General features: G+C 49.4%; 4 protein-coding genes and 1 pseudogene across 9 annotated transcripts; 1 reads left to right on the plus strand and 4 right to left on the minus strand.

Moving 5' to 3' along the window:
- Nucleotides 1-29: 29 nt before the first annotated feature.
- LOC101776804 lies at nucleotides 30-3,645 on the plus strand. The gene is made up of 3 exons (XM_004955241.3): nucleotides 30-1,348; nucleotides 1,469-1,908; nucleotides 1,988-3,645. Exons 1-3 carry the CDS (start codon nucleotides 689-691, stop codon nucleotides 3,432-3,434), a joined length of 2,547 nt encoding a protein of 848 aa, XP_004955298.2. The 5' UTR covers nucleotides 30-688; the 3' UTR covers nucleotides 3,435-3,645.
- Nucleotides 3,646-3,734: 89 nt separating this feature from the next.
- On the minus strand, nucleotides 3,735-6,473 carry LOC101753159. The gene is given in 10 exon segments (XM_012848150.3): nucleotides 3,735-3,977; nucleotides 3,979-4,045; nucleotides 4,217-4,279; nucleotides 4,398-4,512; nucleotides 4,650-4,751; nucleotides 5,228-5,297; nucleotides 5,406-5,480; nucleotides 5,571-5,662; nucleotides 5,872-6,104; nucleotides 6,210-6,473. Coding segments are annotated over 10 exon segments (1,113 nt in total). The 5' UTR covers nucleotides 6,352-6,473; the 3' UTR covers nucleotides 3,735-3,823.
- A 34-nt stretch (nucleotides 6,474-6,507) lies between these two features.
- LOC101786766 lies at nucleotides 6,508-10,647 on the minus strand. 5 transcript variants are annotated; one of them, XM_012848143.2, is made up of 12 exons: nucleotides 10,099-10,647; nucleotides 9,616-9,732; nucleotides 9,321-9,510; nucleotides 8,912-9,057; nucleotides 8,657-8,831; nucleotides 8,381-8,442; nucleotides 8,014-8,095; nucleotides 7,567-7,624; nucleotides 7,355-7,479; nucleotides 7,188-7,283; nucleotides 7,034-7,104; nucleotides 6,508-6,951 (listed from the first exon to the last, which is right to left on the minus strand). In XM_012848143.2, exons 1-12 carry the CDS (start codon nucleotides 10,365-10,367, stop codon nucleotides 6,783-6,785), a joined length of 1,560 nt encoding a protein of 519 aa, XP_012703597.1. In that variant the 5' UTR covers nucleotides 10,368-10,647; the 3' UTR covers nucleotides 6,508-6,782. The 5 variants fall into 5 exon arrangements, with proteins under 5 accessions (XP_012703597.1, XP_022679462.1, XP_022679463.1 ...); XM_022823727.1 differs by having other exon boundaries at nucleotides 6,508-6,954; XM_022823728.1 differs by having other exon boundaries at nucleotides 6,508-6,954; nucleotides 7,188-7,280; nucleotides 10,099-10,644.
- A 2,786-nt stretch (nucleotides 10,648-13,433) lies between these two features.
- LOC101754514 lies at nucleotides 13,434-15,043 on the minus strand (annotated as a pseudogene).
- Nucleotides 15,044-15,105: 62 nt separating this feature from the next.
- Nucleotides 15,106-16,445, minus strand: LOC101753565. 2 transcript variants are annotated; one of them, XM_004954448.3, is made up of 3 exons: nucleotides 16,220-16,445; nucleotides 15,571-16,040; nucleotides 15,106-15,495 (listed from the first exon to the last, which is right to left on the minus strand). In XM_004954448.3, exons 2-3 carry the CDS (start codon nucleotides 16,015-16,017, stop codon nucleotides 15,238-15,240), a joined length of 705 nt encoding a protein of 234 aa, XP_004954505.1. In that variant the 5' UTR covers nucleotides 16,018-16,040; nucleotides 16,220-16,445; the 3' UTR covers nucleotides 15,106-15,237. The 2 variants fall into 2 exon arrangements, with proteins under 2 accessions (XP_004954505.1, XP_004954504.1); XM_004954447.3 differs by having other exon boundaries at nucleotides 15,571-16,045; nucleotides 16,220-16,444.
- Between the last annotated feature and the right edge of the window lie 7 nt (nucleotides 16,446-16,452).

Raw genomic sequence — 16,452 nt, forward strand, 5'->3', positions numbered from 1 at the left:
GGAGCGGGTGAGCATCTGCAGCGCCTCCCGCCGCCAACGATGGCTCCACCTCCCGCTCCTCGACCTCGCCGTCTCCTCGCTCCCCCGCCGCGACCTCCCCTCCCACCTCAAGCCCCTCCTCCTCTCCCTCATCGACGACCACCTGCTCCCGCCCGCCCCGCGCAGCCTCCCCGTCCTCCTCACCTCCTTCCTCTCCTTCCCCGCCGACCACCCGCTCCGCGACCACCTCCTCACCACCGTCGTCTCCGCCTTCGCCTCCGCCCTCGCCGCGCCCGTCTCCAAAGACCACGAGGCCCCGCCCCTCGCCGCTCTCGTCGACGCGCTGCTCGCCGCCGCCAACCGCCCCAACCACGCGCCCGACCGCGCCGCGCGCGCCCTCGCCTGCGACGCCCTGCGCGCGCTCGACGCCGCGCTCCCGGGGCTCCTCGCCGAAGCCCTCGGCCACCTCTACGCGCTCGCCGCCGCAGAGCGCTCCCCGGCCGCGCAGTCATACCTCCTCCTGCTCGCCTCCGCCGCGCGCCACGCCGTACGACTCGGGAGGCTGGCCGCCACCACCTCCATCCTCGCGGTGGCCGGCCCGCCCACCCCCTTCTCCGTGCCCGCCCACCTGCTCTCGCCTCCCGCCACGTCTGTTGCGCCGCCCTCGGAGGTCAACGTCAGGGACATAAGGAAGGTGCTCGCCCTGCTCATGGACCGGCCGCAGGTGCTCACGCCCGCAGCGGCCATGGAGATGACGGCCATCCTCGCGGAGGTCGCGTCCGCTGTGCTCGAGTGGGCGCCAGCGATCGCAGCGCACATCAAGGTGCAGTTTGGGGGAATGGTGCATTCCTCCAACCCCATGCTGCTACACTCGCTGCTCACGCTCTTCGTGCGGTTCCCAGATGCGTTTGGGGCCGAGGATGAGCGCACAATGGCGCGCCGATTAGCTTTGGCTGCTTGTGAGGCGCACCGCCCACTCACAGCACGATTGCTGGCTTTGCATTGGCTACTTGGGTTTACCAGGTTCAGGAATCTAGTGCCTGGGCTTGCCCGATGGTTTTACCCTAACTTATTTGATCCCCTTGCGCTCAAGGCCAAGAAGCTGGATTGTCTAGCTTATGTTGCTGCTGAAGTTGATGGGGAGAAGGTTGCAGGAGGAAGAGCTAGCGAGCAAGCGAACAGGCTCCTTGATGATGGCTTGGTTTGCGTCTCCGCCTTCAGGTGTCTTCCGGCATGGAGTACTGAAACGGGTGTGGCATTCCGAGCGCTGCACAGGGTCTTGGTTATTGCTGCTCCTCACAGCACCGATGACACGTGCTGCTCCGGGGCTGGTGAGCTCCTGAATTCTACTATCTTCCACCATTTACAGGTAGAAATTATCGAGATAGTTAACAATAGGCACTGTCCATCAAATCTGCAAGAACACACAGTTCAATTGTAGTGCAAACCAATTTAACGACGCCTCTTTCTGTGATCACTGTGTATGCAGGCTATCTTGGTTGATATGGCATTGGAGCATCGTGGTTTAGTCCCAGTGATTGCAGAGTTCACCAACCGTCTGCTAGCTTGTAACTCACATCGGTGGGCTGGGGAGTGGTTGCTCCGGACACTTGATGAGCGCCTGCTTCCAAGGCTTGAGCCAGGCTACCAGCTTGCGTCGTACTACCCTCTTTTTGAGAAGATTGCACAGAATGAGACGGTGCCTCAGCTCCGCCTATTAGAATTGCTCACCAAGCAGATGGTTTCTCTCACCAAGAAGCACGGCCCAGACACAGAGCTAAAGTCATGGTCTCAGGGAAGCAAGGTTGTGGGCATTTGCCGTGTCATGCTGAAGCATCATCACAGCTCTCATGTCTTCCTTCCCCTTTCGCATCTTCTTGTGCTCACCATTGAGTCCTTCCCTGATCTTGAGGTTCGGGACCATGCAAGGTAGAGTTTCATGTATCACTTGGTTTGTGTTATGTGTTGCTCGATTGTCTTCTCATCGCTTTTAAAATGATTCATCCAGGATTTGCTTGCGGATGTTATCTTGTGTTCCTGGGAAGAAACTGAGGCATCTCATGGGAGTTGGCGAGCAACCTTCAGGTGTCGCGCCTTCTCATCCGGGTTCCTTATTCGACATCCCATCACCACGTCCTGCTCAGGATCTTAAGAGCATGCCTGATCTGGTGTCATACATTCATCTTGAAAGGATTGTTCCTCTAGTTGTAAAGCAATCGTGGGCCCTCACATTGCCTAATTTCAGTGTCCAGAGCAGACCATCTGGTTACATTCTAAGTATACAGGATGTGAGCTCTACTCCCTCTGAGCAAGAAAAGTCAGCAGGACCGACAATAGAGAGAATTGGCTATACACAAGAAACACTTCGTGTGATGGATTCTAAAGGTGCTGAAACATTGCAAATCCTCAGAAGGTACTTCGCGTGCATTCCTGACTACCTGCACTCATCTGGTCTCAAGATAAGAATACACTGCACATTTAGATTTGAGTCAGAGCCATTTAACCATGCATGGGGATTGGATTCGCCAGTTTCAGGTTCTGACGGGGCTGATGAGTTGCCAGCCCTTTATGCAGTGGCAATTACATTCTCGTCAAGTGCACAGTTCGGAAAAATTCCCTCATGTCACGTACCTTTCATACTAGGGGAACCTCCTGGTTCTGGTATGGACATTGTCCCCGTAGATAATCAGAACAGGGAAGAATCCACTTACTGTGCTTCAGTGGTGATTGAGCTGGAACCTCGAGAGCCTTCACCTGGCCTTATTGATGTTTCAGTTGCAGCAAATACAGAGAACTGTCAAGTCTTATCAGGGTCCCTTAAACCTATTACAGTTGGCATTGAGGACATGTTTATGAAGGCCATTGTACCACCTGATACACCAAAAGAGGGTGTGGCTATGTACTATCAGGATCTGTTTCATGCTTTATGGGAGGCCTGCGATAGTTCTTCTAACACAGGTCGAGAGACTTTCCCTTTGAGTGGAGGGAAGGGATCAGCTGCCATTAACGGGACTCGGTCTGTTAAGCTTATGGAGGTAACTCCGAAGGTTTTGATTGGAGCTGTTGAAAGATACCTGGCTTCCTTTGTTGTCAGTGTTGCTGGAGATTCACTTGTAACCATTCTGAGAGGAAATGGAGTCATTAAGAACGTTTTGTGGGAAGAAAGTGTCTCAGATGCCAGTGTAGGTGCTGATGCATTGGTTCCATATTCACCGGACAGCAATCTCCAGCTTCAGCTTATAGACGACGACGATATTGGGGTTGGTTCTGAGAGGTATGGCCATGAAAGCAAGAGGGATATGGGAGTCATGCGTGTCATGATATTCCTACCACCTAGGTATCACCTCCTCTTCTTGATGGAAGTAGGTTGTGCCTCCACATTGGTCAGGATAAGGACTGATCATTGGCCTTGCCTTGCATATGTGGATGAATACCTGGAAGCGTTGATTTCTTAGAGGACTTCTCTTGCCAACAGTGTTCAGTTTTGTACCTTATGTAACACTAAAGAGTGAACAGTGAGATTTTGTTTCTTCTTTACCATTGAGTTTGGAGCGGCATTCCTTTTTTGTGGATTCTGAGTTGGGAGCTGTAACTTCCGGAAGAGAGAGCAGTTTTGTTTACTGCTATCATCAAGAATACATAATTTATATGCTCAAATTAAGTTCCCATTTATTCTTTTTTTTTATAGCTGTACCGATGAGTTGATGTGAAGTTGGGGCTTAATTTGTGTTGCATTTGTAGAATGTACCATCCTATGATAAATTATACATTCTTGCAGAAATTTCTGGGGAAAAAAACTGAGAAAACATTCGGCAGGTACATATATGTGCAAATGTGGGCTTCATTATTGACTCGAAAATGTGCAGAAGAAAGGTACAGCCTGCAGCTCTATTACAAAGATGGTGTTCTCTGGAAACAGCAGCGGCAACATCCAGCCTCCTGGAGTGTCCTTCTTTGTGACCACTGACTCAATTAAGATGCTCCTAGCTTGTGTAGTTAGCTAGGAGGGACTCCATAGCTGCATTCTTGGCTTGCACATCTCTGTACTTGATTCGATAGCCATGTCCTGTGAACAGCTCGATTCCAGGACACAAGTTAACAAATAAAATACAAACAAATAAATAACTAAACAGCATAACATAGATAAAAGTAATATGAAGTAGACATGAGATAGAAATCGAGTTGAATTATGCCAACTTATATTCCATTTCTGATATCTGAGGAGTGCACTGCATACCAGGTAAAATCCACTCGAATTCTACTTCTAATAGCTTCCTGATGCTGTCCAGTTGAAGGGTCACTGCGAGTTTGTTGTACAGCAGACAGACATGATAATCAGAGCTCCAGCCTAATGGTTTAACTCACGAGTTATCATCGGTTACATATGAAGACTAGCGGGAAGGGATCGACGCTTGTACCTGATTGCTTGCTGTACATCCGAAAGAGATTTAGATCATCAGATTCTTCTGACTTTGCAACATGATCTCCAGTGAACAGCACCTTTAGCGGTTTGTAATACAAGCAGACAGAGCCCTGGAAAAATGTTTTGTTTAACAATCAAACTAGATGGAGCCCTGGAAGATGATGAGCAAGGTGCTAAATCTGTGTTGCTAAGAAATCTTTGTTACTAGTCACATCTGGATTCAAGCCCGTTAAGCTGAATTTCTTACTTGGGTATGGCCTGGTGTATGGATAAGTTCGAAATCTGTTCCAATGTTCCATGGTCCATTTCCATCAAGTTTCCACTCAACATTCGCAGTACCCTCCTCTACCTGCATCAGAAAGGTTATTGCGGTAAAAACCATATATCAGGTCCTGTCCAAAGAGCTACATTCACTTGGAAGCAGAATGCTCTACCCCTCTATGTTCCCAAGTCCAAAATATTGATGCTAACATCTATCCCAAGTTCCCAACGCTGTAAGTTTCTTTCTTTTGGATGTTTCCTCAAGTTGAAGCAGTATGGATCATCTAAATCACTAATCAATTGTTTAATAAATAACAGATATCAAATGCTATAGTGTGCAAACTGGAGCTATTATTATTTGTTGAAGTAGAATCATAATTTTTAGCCAGCGTAGTAGCTCTTGCTTTCGTCACTCTTCAGGATAAGACCTTGCTAATCAGTATCTGAGAGTGGAATTCGAAAAGGAATATGAATGTTCCACGGCAAAATAAATGAAGATTGATCTGGAATTACACCATTCTGTCATGTCAGATAGAAGGATATAGAGAGAGGTGTGATCCTTACATCTCCTGAATGCATGATCCTTTCACATTTTAGCCGTTGAGCCCACTTCCTATGATCCGCCACATCATCACTGTATGGTGGTAACTAGTGAGATAAGCTTTGATGCCCAATAATATATAAATATGGTAACTGCATGAAGAAACAGAACGCTTGTGTATGGTTGAGGTCCAAAACATACATGTGGGTCAGGAACATGTAGCGCGCTCCACCAAGCCTTTCAATGTTATCTGCTAATTTTGGAGTATACCTTGGGCTAAAAGAAAAAACAAAGTATTAGAGCATCTACATTGCAGGGTTCTGTTTTGGAAGTGCATGGCTGCGTAATCATCAAAGGGAAGTTTACCTGTCAACCAGTATGTTTCCCTGTGGATGAGTTACCAGATAAGATGTTGCCCCAAAAGAGTGTTCAGAATGGTAACCACAAAGGTAAACACCCTGAGAATCAAATGTTTGGCGATGTGAATGCACAGCACAGCAATTTCTTAGGAGCATGCAAGAAAATATTGGCAAATAGTCTTTGTACTCTAACTGTAAAGGCTACATCTTAGATTTGAAAGAGCAAATTGGCATAGCTATATTATATCTGCAATGAATGAGAAAGGCCATCATCAGTAGAAAGAAATGGGGATTGCTAGGATGCGTACTGGAAGTAGACTCTCGTCGAGAGGAAGAGGAAACATGTTTTGCACTTGAAGAATGTCTTTAGGAGGTTTGTGTGTGTGGATTGAGGATGTTGGGCAGGAGAGCAAAGCCTGCAGGGCCTTGGTCCTGTCCTCCTGGGAGCTGGGCTGCGCCGCAACGGCGGCCTTGCCATCCACCCCCTTGAACACCTCCGGCGCCATCCATCGGCAGGTCTGGCAGTCGATGCACCGGTGGTCTGCGCCAAAGCACGAGCGTCAGCAGTCAGGTAAGGAATTCCTTTTCTTCTTCTATTACTATTATTAAGAGAGATGAGAGCTCTTTTCTGCTCTGCTCTGCTCACCCACGAAGAACTCCCCGGGCACGTTCTGCGGCCGCCGCCGCCGGTCCAGCGCCGGAGGGGAGGCGGTTGCGCGAAACGGCACGACGCGTCGACGGGGAAGCGGCGGCGCGGTGGGCGTGGCGGCGCCAAGGCTCAGCGCCATGAGAACAACTCTGCGGTGTGAGTGAGGTGAGCAACTCCGATTTTTCTTGCGTGCTTCAGTTAGTTGCACGACACATGGGAGTGACCATCGTCGCTATCATATAAGAAAGACCCTAGCTTCGCTAGTCAATACGACAACACACAAGAGTCATGGTTCTGGACGATGAACATGTAGTGACCTTTTTTTCTTTTTCCTTTTTTTTACAAAAAAAGGTGTAGTGACTTGGATGGCAAGTCTAAGTTTGTGGGAGGCCATGGAACCCAAAACAAACAAGGAACATGTGGAGTAGAGCATCGGGTTACGTACAAGGCTCTGCATCTACAGTACATCCATCCTCCCTTGCATTTGCATGCCTACAACAAAACAGAATATCATGGAAAATCCCATGTACGCCTGCACAAAAACCCTACTTCATCACCGGCCCATGTCCTTCATTGTTTGTTCTGCAGGAATGCCAGGGCCTGCTGCGATCTCATCTCGGCCTGTGCTTGCGCTTGCGCTTGCGCTTGCACCTGCGGCTCCCCCGCTTTCTTCAGCGACCTGTACTGCAGCCGTATGCTTTCTCCACTATCAACTGCCTTCACAAGGTACCTGCACAGACTCCTTAGCTTGTGCCACTAAGCAAAACTTCTGACCCAAACAATCCTAAAACCGAAAAAGCGAATCAAGAGTGCCTACTAACCAGCCATTCAGGCACTGCGATGTGATCACTGCCTCCTTCCCAACAAATTTATCAGGCGTCCTTTTGTTTCCCTGCACCATCAAAGAGTCCGCCTCTCAGCAAAATGGTTCTGCATTAGCTCACTTCTTCATGGTAACTGTCACCAACAATGTACCATGATCAGGACTCTGTCGCCCACCGTAAACGGGTACTGCACCCCCTTGAATGCTCTGGAGTTTTCAGCATCTAACCCCACCTCACTATTCTCCTGCTAAATGCTGAAAGAATAAGCTATCTCAAAATTATACTACTTACACGAGGCATGTTCAAACCATTGTGTACCTTGCTACTTCCGTTTCGTGCATCCATAAGCTCAGTCACTTCTTTCCTGCGCTTCCGAAGGGCGGCATTATGAAACAGCCTTCTATCGTCTTCCATCTTCACCACTGTAGCTACCGCTCTTAGAGCTAACACCCAATACTGCCAACTGTAAGTGAGCAAACAGAATATGTCCAATGCCAGATTCATGTTACAAAATAAGGATTGAGACATACCAAGGTTAGGGAATAAGGAGGCAGCATCAACTTCTTCATTGCAAATGCTGCACCTTGCCTAATTAGATAAAAGTAAAAAAAAATGGAGAAAGGGAAACATGAACTGGGATGTTTACTCTAACCCAAAATACCAGAAACCATATCCAGTTTCTTATGACAAATGTCACTTCAGATCATAATGACTGCCTCAGTTGAATTAACAAAAATATGCCAGTGCAGAGAATTTTGCTTGTAAGGGATTGCCGTACTAACTACTAAGCTGCAGAGCACAACAGATTGATGTTCCTTTAGACAAAAACATATTCAGATTCAGGGTAACAATTGATTTCCATGGTATCTAAGAGAATAAATACCTAAAGTAAAGCATATAACTTTATTCTTGATGTCACAAACTTACAAGTTTGAGAACTGTCACACACACAAAAAAAATGAAGTATCAGAATATACCATTTCAAGAACTTTCTTCAGCATGAGGCCACCAAAAGAGTGTCCACATGAGAGAACCATAGCATCTTCAAGAAAAGCCCCACTGGAAAAAATAAAGAGAGAGAAGATTATTCTATCATTATATTCATCATTTCTAAGTCAAGCAATTTGATGATGTGTCACAACTTGAACTTTGCACATGTGCACTTTGAGCAATTTTGTATTGATCCAGAATGACTAAAGCGGTCTTTCTTTACTCTGTATGTGTCGAGATAAAAATGTAGAACAGGCAACAGCATAAGTTGAAGGATTCATGCAGGAAAACAGAAACTATATGCAGGCTATTTATCTTAGGATGAAGTGTAACATTCGACAAAGAAGAGCTTACGACAAAGGATCTGAGAGTACACTTCTGAGGGATGGTTCATTAACAAAGTTCCCCTGTGATTCCTGCATCCCAAGTTGGCAAAATATGAGTAACTTAGGAGTTTTTAGGCTACCGATGAATAATATGCACATCTGTTTTCCAATGGAGCATTTTTCTACTCTTAAAGAGAGCCAAGGGGTGTGCTGGCTCTCATCATCTCATGAATCACTGTAAATGAATGCACTGCAAGATCACATGCATGTGATGAAATTTATGCAGCTTTAGATGTATACTCACACAAGGTGCTTCTGAGTGATGGGAAACAATATGCTCTTCCGCACGCAAATCATCCATAAATTGGCATGCGGATATGGGCTGGTAGATCTGTGGTATGCAATGTCCAGCAGCTGAAATTGGAGAGCAGTCCAATATAGCATCGGCACGAGGCATCAGCCTAAACATGAGTGATGCCCTGGAGGAGAACAGAGAAAGAAAATAAATGAGATGTCAGTGGAGAACTTTAATCCTTATAGCAGTCTGCATGATTCTCACCTGTTTTCGCTGTTAGTGGTCCTGTACTGAGAATTTAGCTGTATACCGGCAGTAACGTGACTCAAGGCTCTTCCAGTCAAAAGCAATAGGTCATTAGGGCCTGAGACCCCATCTGCCAGGTACCAATGACCATTTGGGTTGCAAACCTACAAAGGAATATAAACAATAGGAATTGACAGATGAAAAAGCACTGATGACAAATCATAACAACAAAGTAAATCAAATATAAACCAGGAAAGAAAACATTAACTAACTTAGCTAAACATGAGGAGGATACAGAACAGCAGTGCAATTCATTAAAAACTAAAACTAGCGCGGGGGGAAGAACCTGAGCCACAAACATTGCTATTTTGTGCCATTCAAGATAAATAAAGTTTCCAAAAGAGTAACAGGATGAGCAGGTTGAAACCTCAATTCCTGGATGGTCAGAAGCAACCAGTGTAACAAAACCCCTATCTACTTGAGGCATTGATGACCTGAGGCCCACTATAGGTGGCTGGCCACTTTGGAGGTGTCCATGAGAAAATGACACCAGCAATTCTGAGGCTGAAACCTCATTAAGAGGCAACGGATTGTCATCAAGCAAACGGCTGAAAGCACTGGAAAGCAAAGAAGAACAATTAGTAAGTAGGAAAAAGAAATGTAAACACGATGCCATGATAGAAAGAAAAAAGTAAGCTAGGAAGAAAGGACAAGTACATTACTCTGAACGTAGGCGAAGGTTGCGTGCTATTGCACAGAGAGCAGCACGGGCTGCCTTACCCAGACATCTGAAAGCATCGACCATGCAAGCAGGCGACAACTCTCCATCATCCAGAGCCCTGTAATGTAGAGTAGATTAATGTAATTAGCAATTAGCGTACTGCAAACTAGAGGAGAAATGTGAAAGAAAAAACTGATGAAAACATGGCATTGATAGAGGCATACGTATTGCGAGGCGATTATTTCCCATATTTTGTATTGAGAAAAATCCTATGTTATTATGCATATACAAGAGTTTCTGAAAGTTCTGAAATTTTGAAGAGAGGGCTAGGTATCCCATAACAAGTGCACAACGGCACTCACTGTGCAGTAAGCAATAGTTGGATACGAATGGGATGCCTTTCATTATTATATACAGAAAGCTAGTTGGACATGAAGCAGCACAATATATGATACATTATGGTGACAGAGAGAAAGAGAGATACCTCCCGGCGCGGTAGACATAGAGACCGGGGCGGGCGTGGAAAAATGCGCGCGCAGACTCGAGGCCGCAGCGGACGATAGCGGCGTCAGGTGCGGGGAGCTCGAGAGCGGCGGCGCCGTGGCGCGTGAAAGATTCGGCGATGGCGTCGACGGCGGTGGCGTAGGCTCGGGTGGAGGCGCCGTCGAAGGGCGCCAAATCGTCGAGGCGCACCCTGGCGAGGGGGATCCTATTCCTAGCGGGTGCGGGGGATGGAGGAGAGAAGGTCGACATGGGTCATGGTGAGGCACCAGCACCAGGGAAGGAAGGAGGCTAGGGTTCCGCCGGAGGGGGCTCGCCGGAACGGCGCAATCGCCGCCGCCGCCGCCGCTGCTTTTCTGATGTGAAATACTAGCTCGGCCCAGCCCAGGTAACTTTTCTGGTGTGCGCACGCGCAGTGAATGAAATACTAGCTCGGCCCAGCCCAGGTAACTTTTCTGCTGTGCATATGTAACGGAATAGGGGGATTAGGGAGACGGAGACTAATCTGCTTGCTTTGTAAGAATAATAATATGTTTGAGTTTCATAAGAAAGTGTCATCTTATTTTGGATAAGAAATCCAATGGCCTCTCCTTTGCTACTCTGCTGGATCGCTCGTGAAGTGAAGGGTTGTCTTCTTCACTGGCTACTCTGTTGCACTCTACAGGGGCTCTTTTGTCCTTTGTTTGAGCTTTGGCTTTACTTTATTTTAGAATACACAGGGTGCAATTGGTGGCAGGGACGGAGACAGCCGGGGTATGGCTCTTGCTGGTGAATCGGTCACGGGTTACAGGTCCAAGGACCGTACGATTCGGAAGAATCCCAAATCTACCGGGATCCCTCCAGACGCGGATAAATGGAGCTCTCTCCCTTCCTTCCTCCCTCCCCTTCTCTCTCCCTCTCCACTCGAAAGTCCTAGAAGGTAAGGACGCATATTCAGGGAAGGTACGCACAGGATACTGGAGGATTCCCGAGAGGGTCGAAGGTCCCTATCCCAGAAACGATTGGTGAGATGGATGGAACCCCACCATCAGCATCCACAAGGCCTACAGGTTCGGTTGCCCCAGGCGTACGTCAGCCCTAAGGATGGGTTTGTTGAATCAACCCCACCTCCAATACTGAAGGTTCCTGTACAAGGCCGCCACGTTTGCCTTGAGTATGGAAACCTTCTGTACCATGGAGAGTGAAGGTATAAGACCAGAGTACCCCTAAAAGGTACGTCATGGATGGGAGGGGCCGTACTGGGGGTAGAAGAGTTTTCTATCCGAAAAGGTTCGGTTTCTCGAGACTATAAATGGGCGAGCCTTGACTCGTCTAAGGCACAACATTCTAGCCACTCAATCCTCTAGAAGTTCTTTGGATAAGTGTCGTGTCCTAGAGCTACTCTTTACTGTTTAAGCATTTTGTAACTAGCAGCAGCAGCCCCCTCCTCACTCAAAAAAAAAAGTGAAGTGACACTAATACACGTACCGTATCCAATAAAGCAGTACATGAAGAAACCAGATCAGGATTGCGTCGCAAACAGAGCTAACGCAGTCACGAGAAAAAAGCCCTAAAAATGGTTGGAGCCCTTTCACCCAGGATATCACTTCATCTTTCCTGATCGTAAACGCGCTTATGGATCCAGAAAGGGCGGTAGCAGCCCCAATGAAAACCAACCTTCTTCAACGTATTTCCCTGAATCGATATGGACCATCACCGCTGCTGCGGCGGCACCTATAAACACCGTCATGGCATTCACCATAGATGCCCTGGCGCTCTCATCCGGTACCCACCTTCCTGCGGCGGCGAGTGGGCCTGGCGTAAAACGCCGGCGCTTCCTCGGTGACGATCTTGTCGCTGATGGAGACGATGGCATGGCTTCTGGTGGCGTTGCTGCGACGGGTGGAGCTACGAGTATGCTCGGACGAAACGATGAAGCCGTCCCCCGACTTCGTGCCGGATACTCCAGCTGTGGCAGTGTCAGTGACGGACCCAGACCACCGTCTTCCCTTTGTCGTCGGCCGATGCCATGCCGGGGATGGCCCCGGCGCTAGTTGCTTCTTCGGCGGCGCCCGTCTTGTTGTCACATCGGTGGCATGGTCGGCCTCGTCCCCGGCCCCGGACACGGGTGGCTTCTTGGCTGTCGCGCACTGCCGAGGTGGGGCTGGGCCCGTCGGGTGCTGCAGCTATGGTTGCCGGCGATGCCGAGGAGGGGGATGGGCCCACCATACGCTGCGGCTACGGCCGCCGATGCTGCCGCCGTGGGGATGACCCCGGCTCCGACCTTAGCTTCCATCATCGTGGTGGTTTCAGGGACAGGGAGCTCCATTGGAACCAAAGGAGGAGAAGGATGAGAAAATAGTAAAAGCAAGAAGAAAAAGAGGAAGAAGGGGTGAAAATAGAAGAGGAAGCACCAAGACTAGTTACCCCTTATCGGAACTTTATAGGAAAGACCCTCCGTGGTGCTTTAACGAATTAGAAACCATTATTTTAACAAAAAGTTGATAGCATGCATCATAAATTTTATCAACATTATTTGATAAGTTCACCATTATTTTAAAATGCAAATCTCATGTAGTGAAAGAAACCAAATACAAATACCTCGACACCATGCTGCGTTATCCGGGAGTGAGCGAGACGAAATTCACCAAAGCAAAACCCGTCTGATGGCACGCCATGCAATGCAATCCGGAGCCTCATGGCGTGCCAATAGCAGCAATGCCCACAATTTTTGTTTCCAAACACAAAAATGCCAGCAGGTTGTCCATCCGGTTACGCAGATATCTTTGCAAAAGTACTATCGATACCATGTGACACAAGATGTATAGCCTGCATTCTGAGTTCACCAAATCATACGTCTTTATCTAGCTATATATTGTGAGGTGCCTCTGTCATCTTTTGTGTATGTAGATACGATCAAAATGTTCCCGTAGGTTCTCCTGAGCCTGTGGAGGCTAGAGATATGAATGCTGCAGAGGAGAGCAAGATCATTCTCAAGTACGTTCCCTGTTACTGCTGCTTGAAACAAACGCCCGAGCGTTATTGTTACGACACCTGGGACGAATGCCAATCCCAATTGTCCGCCTGCACCTACTATTCTTCTGTGATCCTCTTTTCTTTTTAATGCACAACAATCTGGTGCACAATTTGTATAGAATGCATGCCTCTTCCATGAATTCCTGCTGTCAATGATTTGGATGTCATACTCATACATACACTAGCACTACATAAATGTTCAATTTCCAGGGAGTTTTTCCTACAAGCAAAACAATGCTGCTGATACGAGGTCCATGTTTGCAAACAAGAATTATTGTTGAATTTTCAACACACGAGCTGCACTGAATATAATGCTAGCTGGTATATATGAAAGGGAATAAAAGCGAGCTACGGGAGTTGATCCTGAAAGGAACACTTTCAATTTTCTCAAAATGACATGTCAAGCTCCTGAGCCAGAAGATGTATAGCCTGCATTCTGAATTTACCAAACTTTGAATGTAAAAAGGAATTGAAACAAACTACGGGCATGCCCTCATGAGAAGCATTTGTTGTCATAATTCATTCAGCATGCATGACTCAAGTGATAGAAAATGCAAATCTCATGTGAAAGAAAACCATTTCGAGCGATAACAGATGACCTACTCCTTGCAGGACGTTCCTGGCGGCTAGGCTTTCTTGTCAGCAAGCACCAATTGGAACTGAGCCTCAACCTTCACCCACTCCTCTTTGGCGTCACCCTTGACAGCCTTCCTCATGGCCGTGAGGACCTCCTTTGCCTGTTTGGCCTTCCTGCTCTTGAGCAAGCCCTGAACCAAACCTTTGACAGCTTGGAATGGTGGTGCCCATTTGTTGCGCAGGCACTCCTTGCAGACCTCCAATGCAGGATCAAACACACTCTTGTTGACGAGGGCCTCAAGCAGCATAATGTAGGTCTCAAAGTTGGGGGAGACCCCTCTGCCATTCTGCCTGGGCACCTCTCGCATCTCTCTGAAGAGCGCCATGGCAGCACCCACTTCCCCCTCGTTGCAGAGGCCCTTGATGACCGTGTTGAAGATGGCGCGGTTGGGCGGGACGCCCTTTGCCCCCATGGCGTCCAGCAGCTCTTGGGCTTCAAAGCTCCTCCCTCTTGCGCAGAGCAGGGCCATCCGGAGGTTGTAGGTCCCGACGTTGGGCTTGAGGTGCCGCTTGGTGATCTCCTTAAGCAGTTGGTCGAAGGCAGCGTCGTCGCCGGCGTTGAGGTAGCCCTTGAGGATCTCGTTGCAGGAGATGATGTCCGGCTGGACGCCAGCCCTGTCGGGCATTTCGTCGAACACCTTGCGGGCGGCGGTGAGGTCCCCGCTGGCAACGAGGGTCTTGAGGAGGACGTTGTGGGAGACGATGCCCGGCTTGATGGCGAGGTCGGCGGGTAGGGTGTTGAAGGCCTCGACGACGCGGTCGTAGAGGCGGTTGTCGTGGTAGGCGGAGAGGAGCGCGGAGAGCGCGCGTTCGGAGGGGGGCTTTACGAGGCGGAAGCGGTGAGGGAGTGGTCGGGCATGCCGGCGGCGGAGTAGAGGCAGATGAGGCGGATGAGGAAGCCCTCGGAGGGGTGGGGGCTGGGGAGGGCGGTGAGGGAGGATGAGAGGATGGAGGCGACGAGGTCGCGGCGGCCGGCGGAGGCGAGGCGGTGGACGGAGAGCGCGAAGAGGGGGCGGTCGGCGAGGAAGGCGGGGTGGGGGAGGCCCGAGAGGAAGAGGGCGGCGAGGGCGTCCGGTTTGGTGGCGGCGTCGCGGATGGAGGACTTGAGGCGGGAGAGGTCGGCGGGTGTGGTAGGCGTGGGCGGGGGCGGGGCTTGGAGTTGGGTCTGGGAGGAGAGGAGGCGGATGAGGAGGTGGCGGCGGCAGAGCAAAGAGGGGCTCCGGCGGCAGAGGGCGGCGGCGGCGGCGGCCATGGTTTCGTTTGGTCGGCGTGCGGGGCGGGGAGAAGGGGAAGTCCCGGGGGAAGGAAGAAGGGTTGCGAGCCCAGTAACGGCCCAGAATAAGCTAATTACTCAAACAGCATGCTTACTACCAAGTGCTAATTACGCATTTGGACTTTGAAACAAAATCTCTGCCGTTCGTTTCCATGCGAAACAGCATTTGGACTTTGAAACAAAATGAAACATGGTTCATCACTTGTAGATCCACTCGTTGGCTCTTCCTCCCGTCTGGTCCATGTCGATGAAGATGCTGACGGCCTTGCCGATGCGCGGCCTCTCCTTGAGCTTCTCCAGGGTGTTGCGGACGTGCGCCACGGCGCCCCAGCACCGCAGCGTGTTGGCCACCTCGTCCAGCCGCAGCAGGTACTCCTCCTCGCTCAGCGGGAACGACCTCTGCTCCCTGTACTTCCACATCACATTCATCGCAAGCAGATTCCTCCCCATGAACTCCTGCATTCTTCATATTGTTTATTGCTGCGGTGTACCAGACAATTCCATCAAAAGCTAACAATTTCATTCACTCACCTTCTTTATCAACGTCACATCGTAGGATCTTCCGTACTTCTTCCTGATGAGGTTTGCAAGGTCCAACCCGTTGAACTTGTCGTCCTCGTCAGGCCCGACCAGGCGCTCCAGATCCTCTCGGGAGCTGCTGCTGCTGCTGCTGCTTTGCGGCACCTCATTGTCACCTCCTCCTTCTTCATCATCATCGTCTTGGCCGCCGCTTGACGATTCACCGCCTCTGCCGTCACCGGCCGCTCTGATAACTGCAAACCTCCTTGTGTGGGGGTGGTGGATGCTGCTGCTGCATCTACCACCTGAAGAAGAACAAGGAGAAGAAGCTGGCAGGCACTGCACCTTATTGGAGCCCTTGCTGTTGATGAATAATCTCCCTCTCAGGCTCAGACTCAGAGAGGCATCCTGAAGGGGCAGCTGCAGGTTTTGGGGATGGCTAGCCACAACATTCATCATGGACCGCAAGCTTCCCCTCGGTTCTGTTCTGCAAAGATATATTGTTGGGAAACCTCAAACAAATGAGTGAGTATGAGTTCAATTCTCATTAATTTCTGCTTTTCTTTTTGCTGCTTAGCATAATCCAGCACACAAACATGGTAAGGAAGCACAATCCTTGTAGTGAATCAAGCATAATAGGCCGGGGTCGACGACAACTTACCCAAGGGAAGGGAAGAAGGAAGGAATCTGAAGGATCGATGACCCCGAGCTGAGCTGGCTATGCTTTGCTAGCGAGGAAGGGAGCTCCCTTTCTCATGGGGAGAGAGAGAGAGAGCAGAGCAGAGCAGAGCGGAGCAGGAGGAACAAGAGGAGCAGGTGACCACGAACCGAGGGAGCGGCCGGAGAGAGAAGAGAGTCTTTGTCAGTTGTGTGGCTGCAAGGAGATGCAACACC

This window comes from Setaria italica, chromosome I (assembly GCF_000263155.2).
Source record: "Setaria italica strain Yugu1 chromosome I, Setaria_italica_v2.0, whole genome shotgun sequence".
Classification (NCBI taxonomy): Eukaryota; Viridiplantae; Streptophyta; class Magnoliopsida; order Poales; family Poaceae; genus Setaria; species Setaria italica.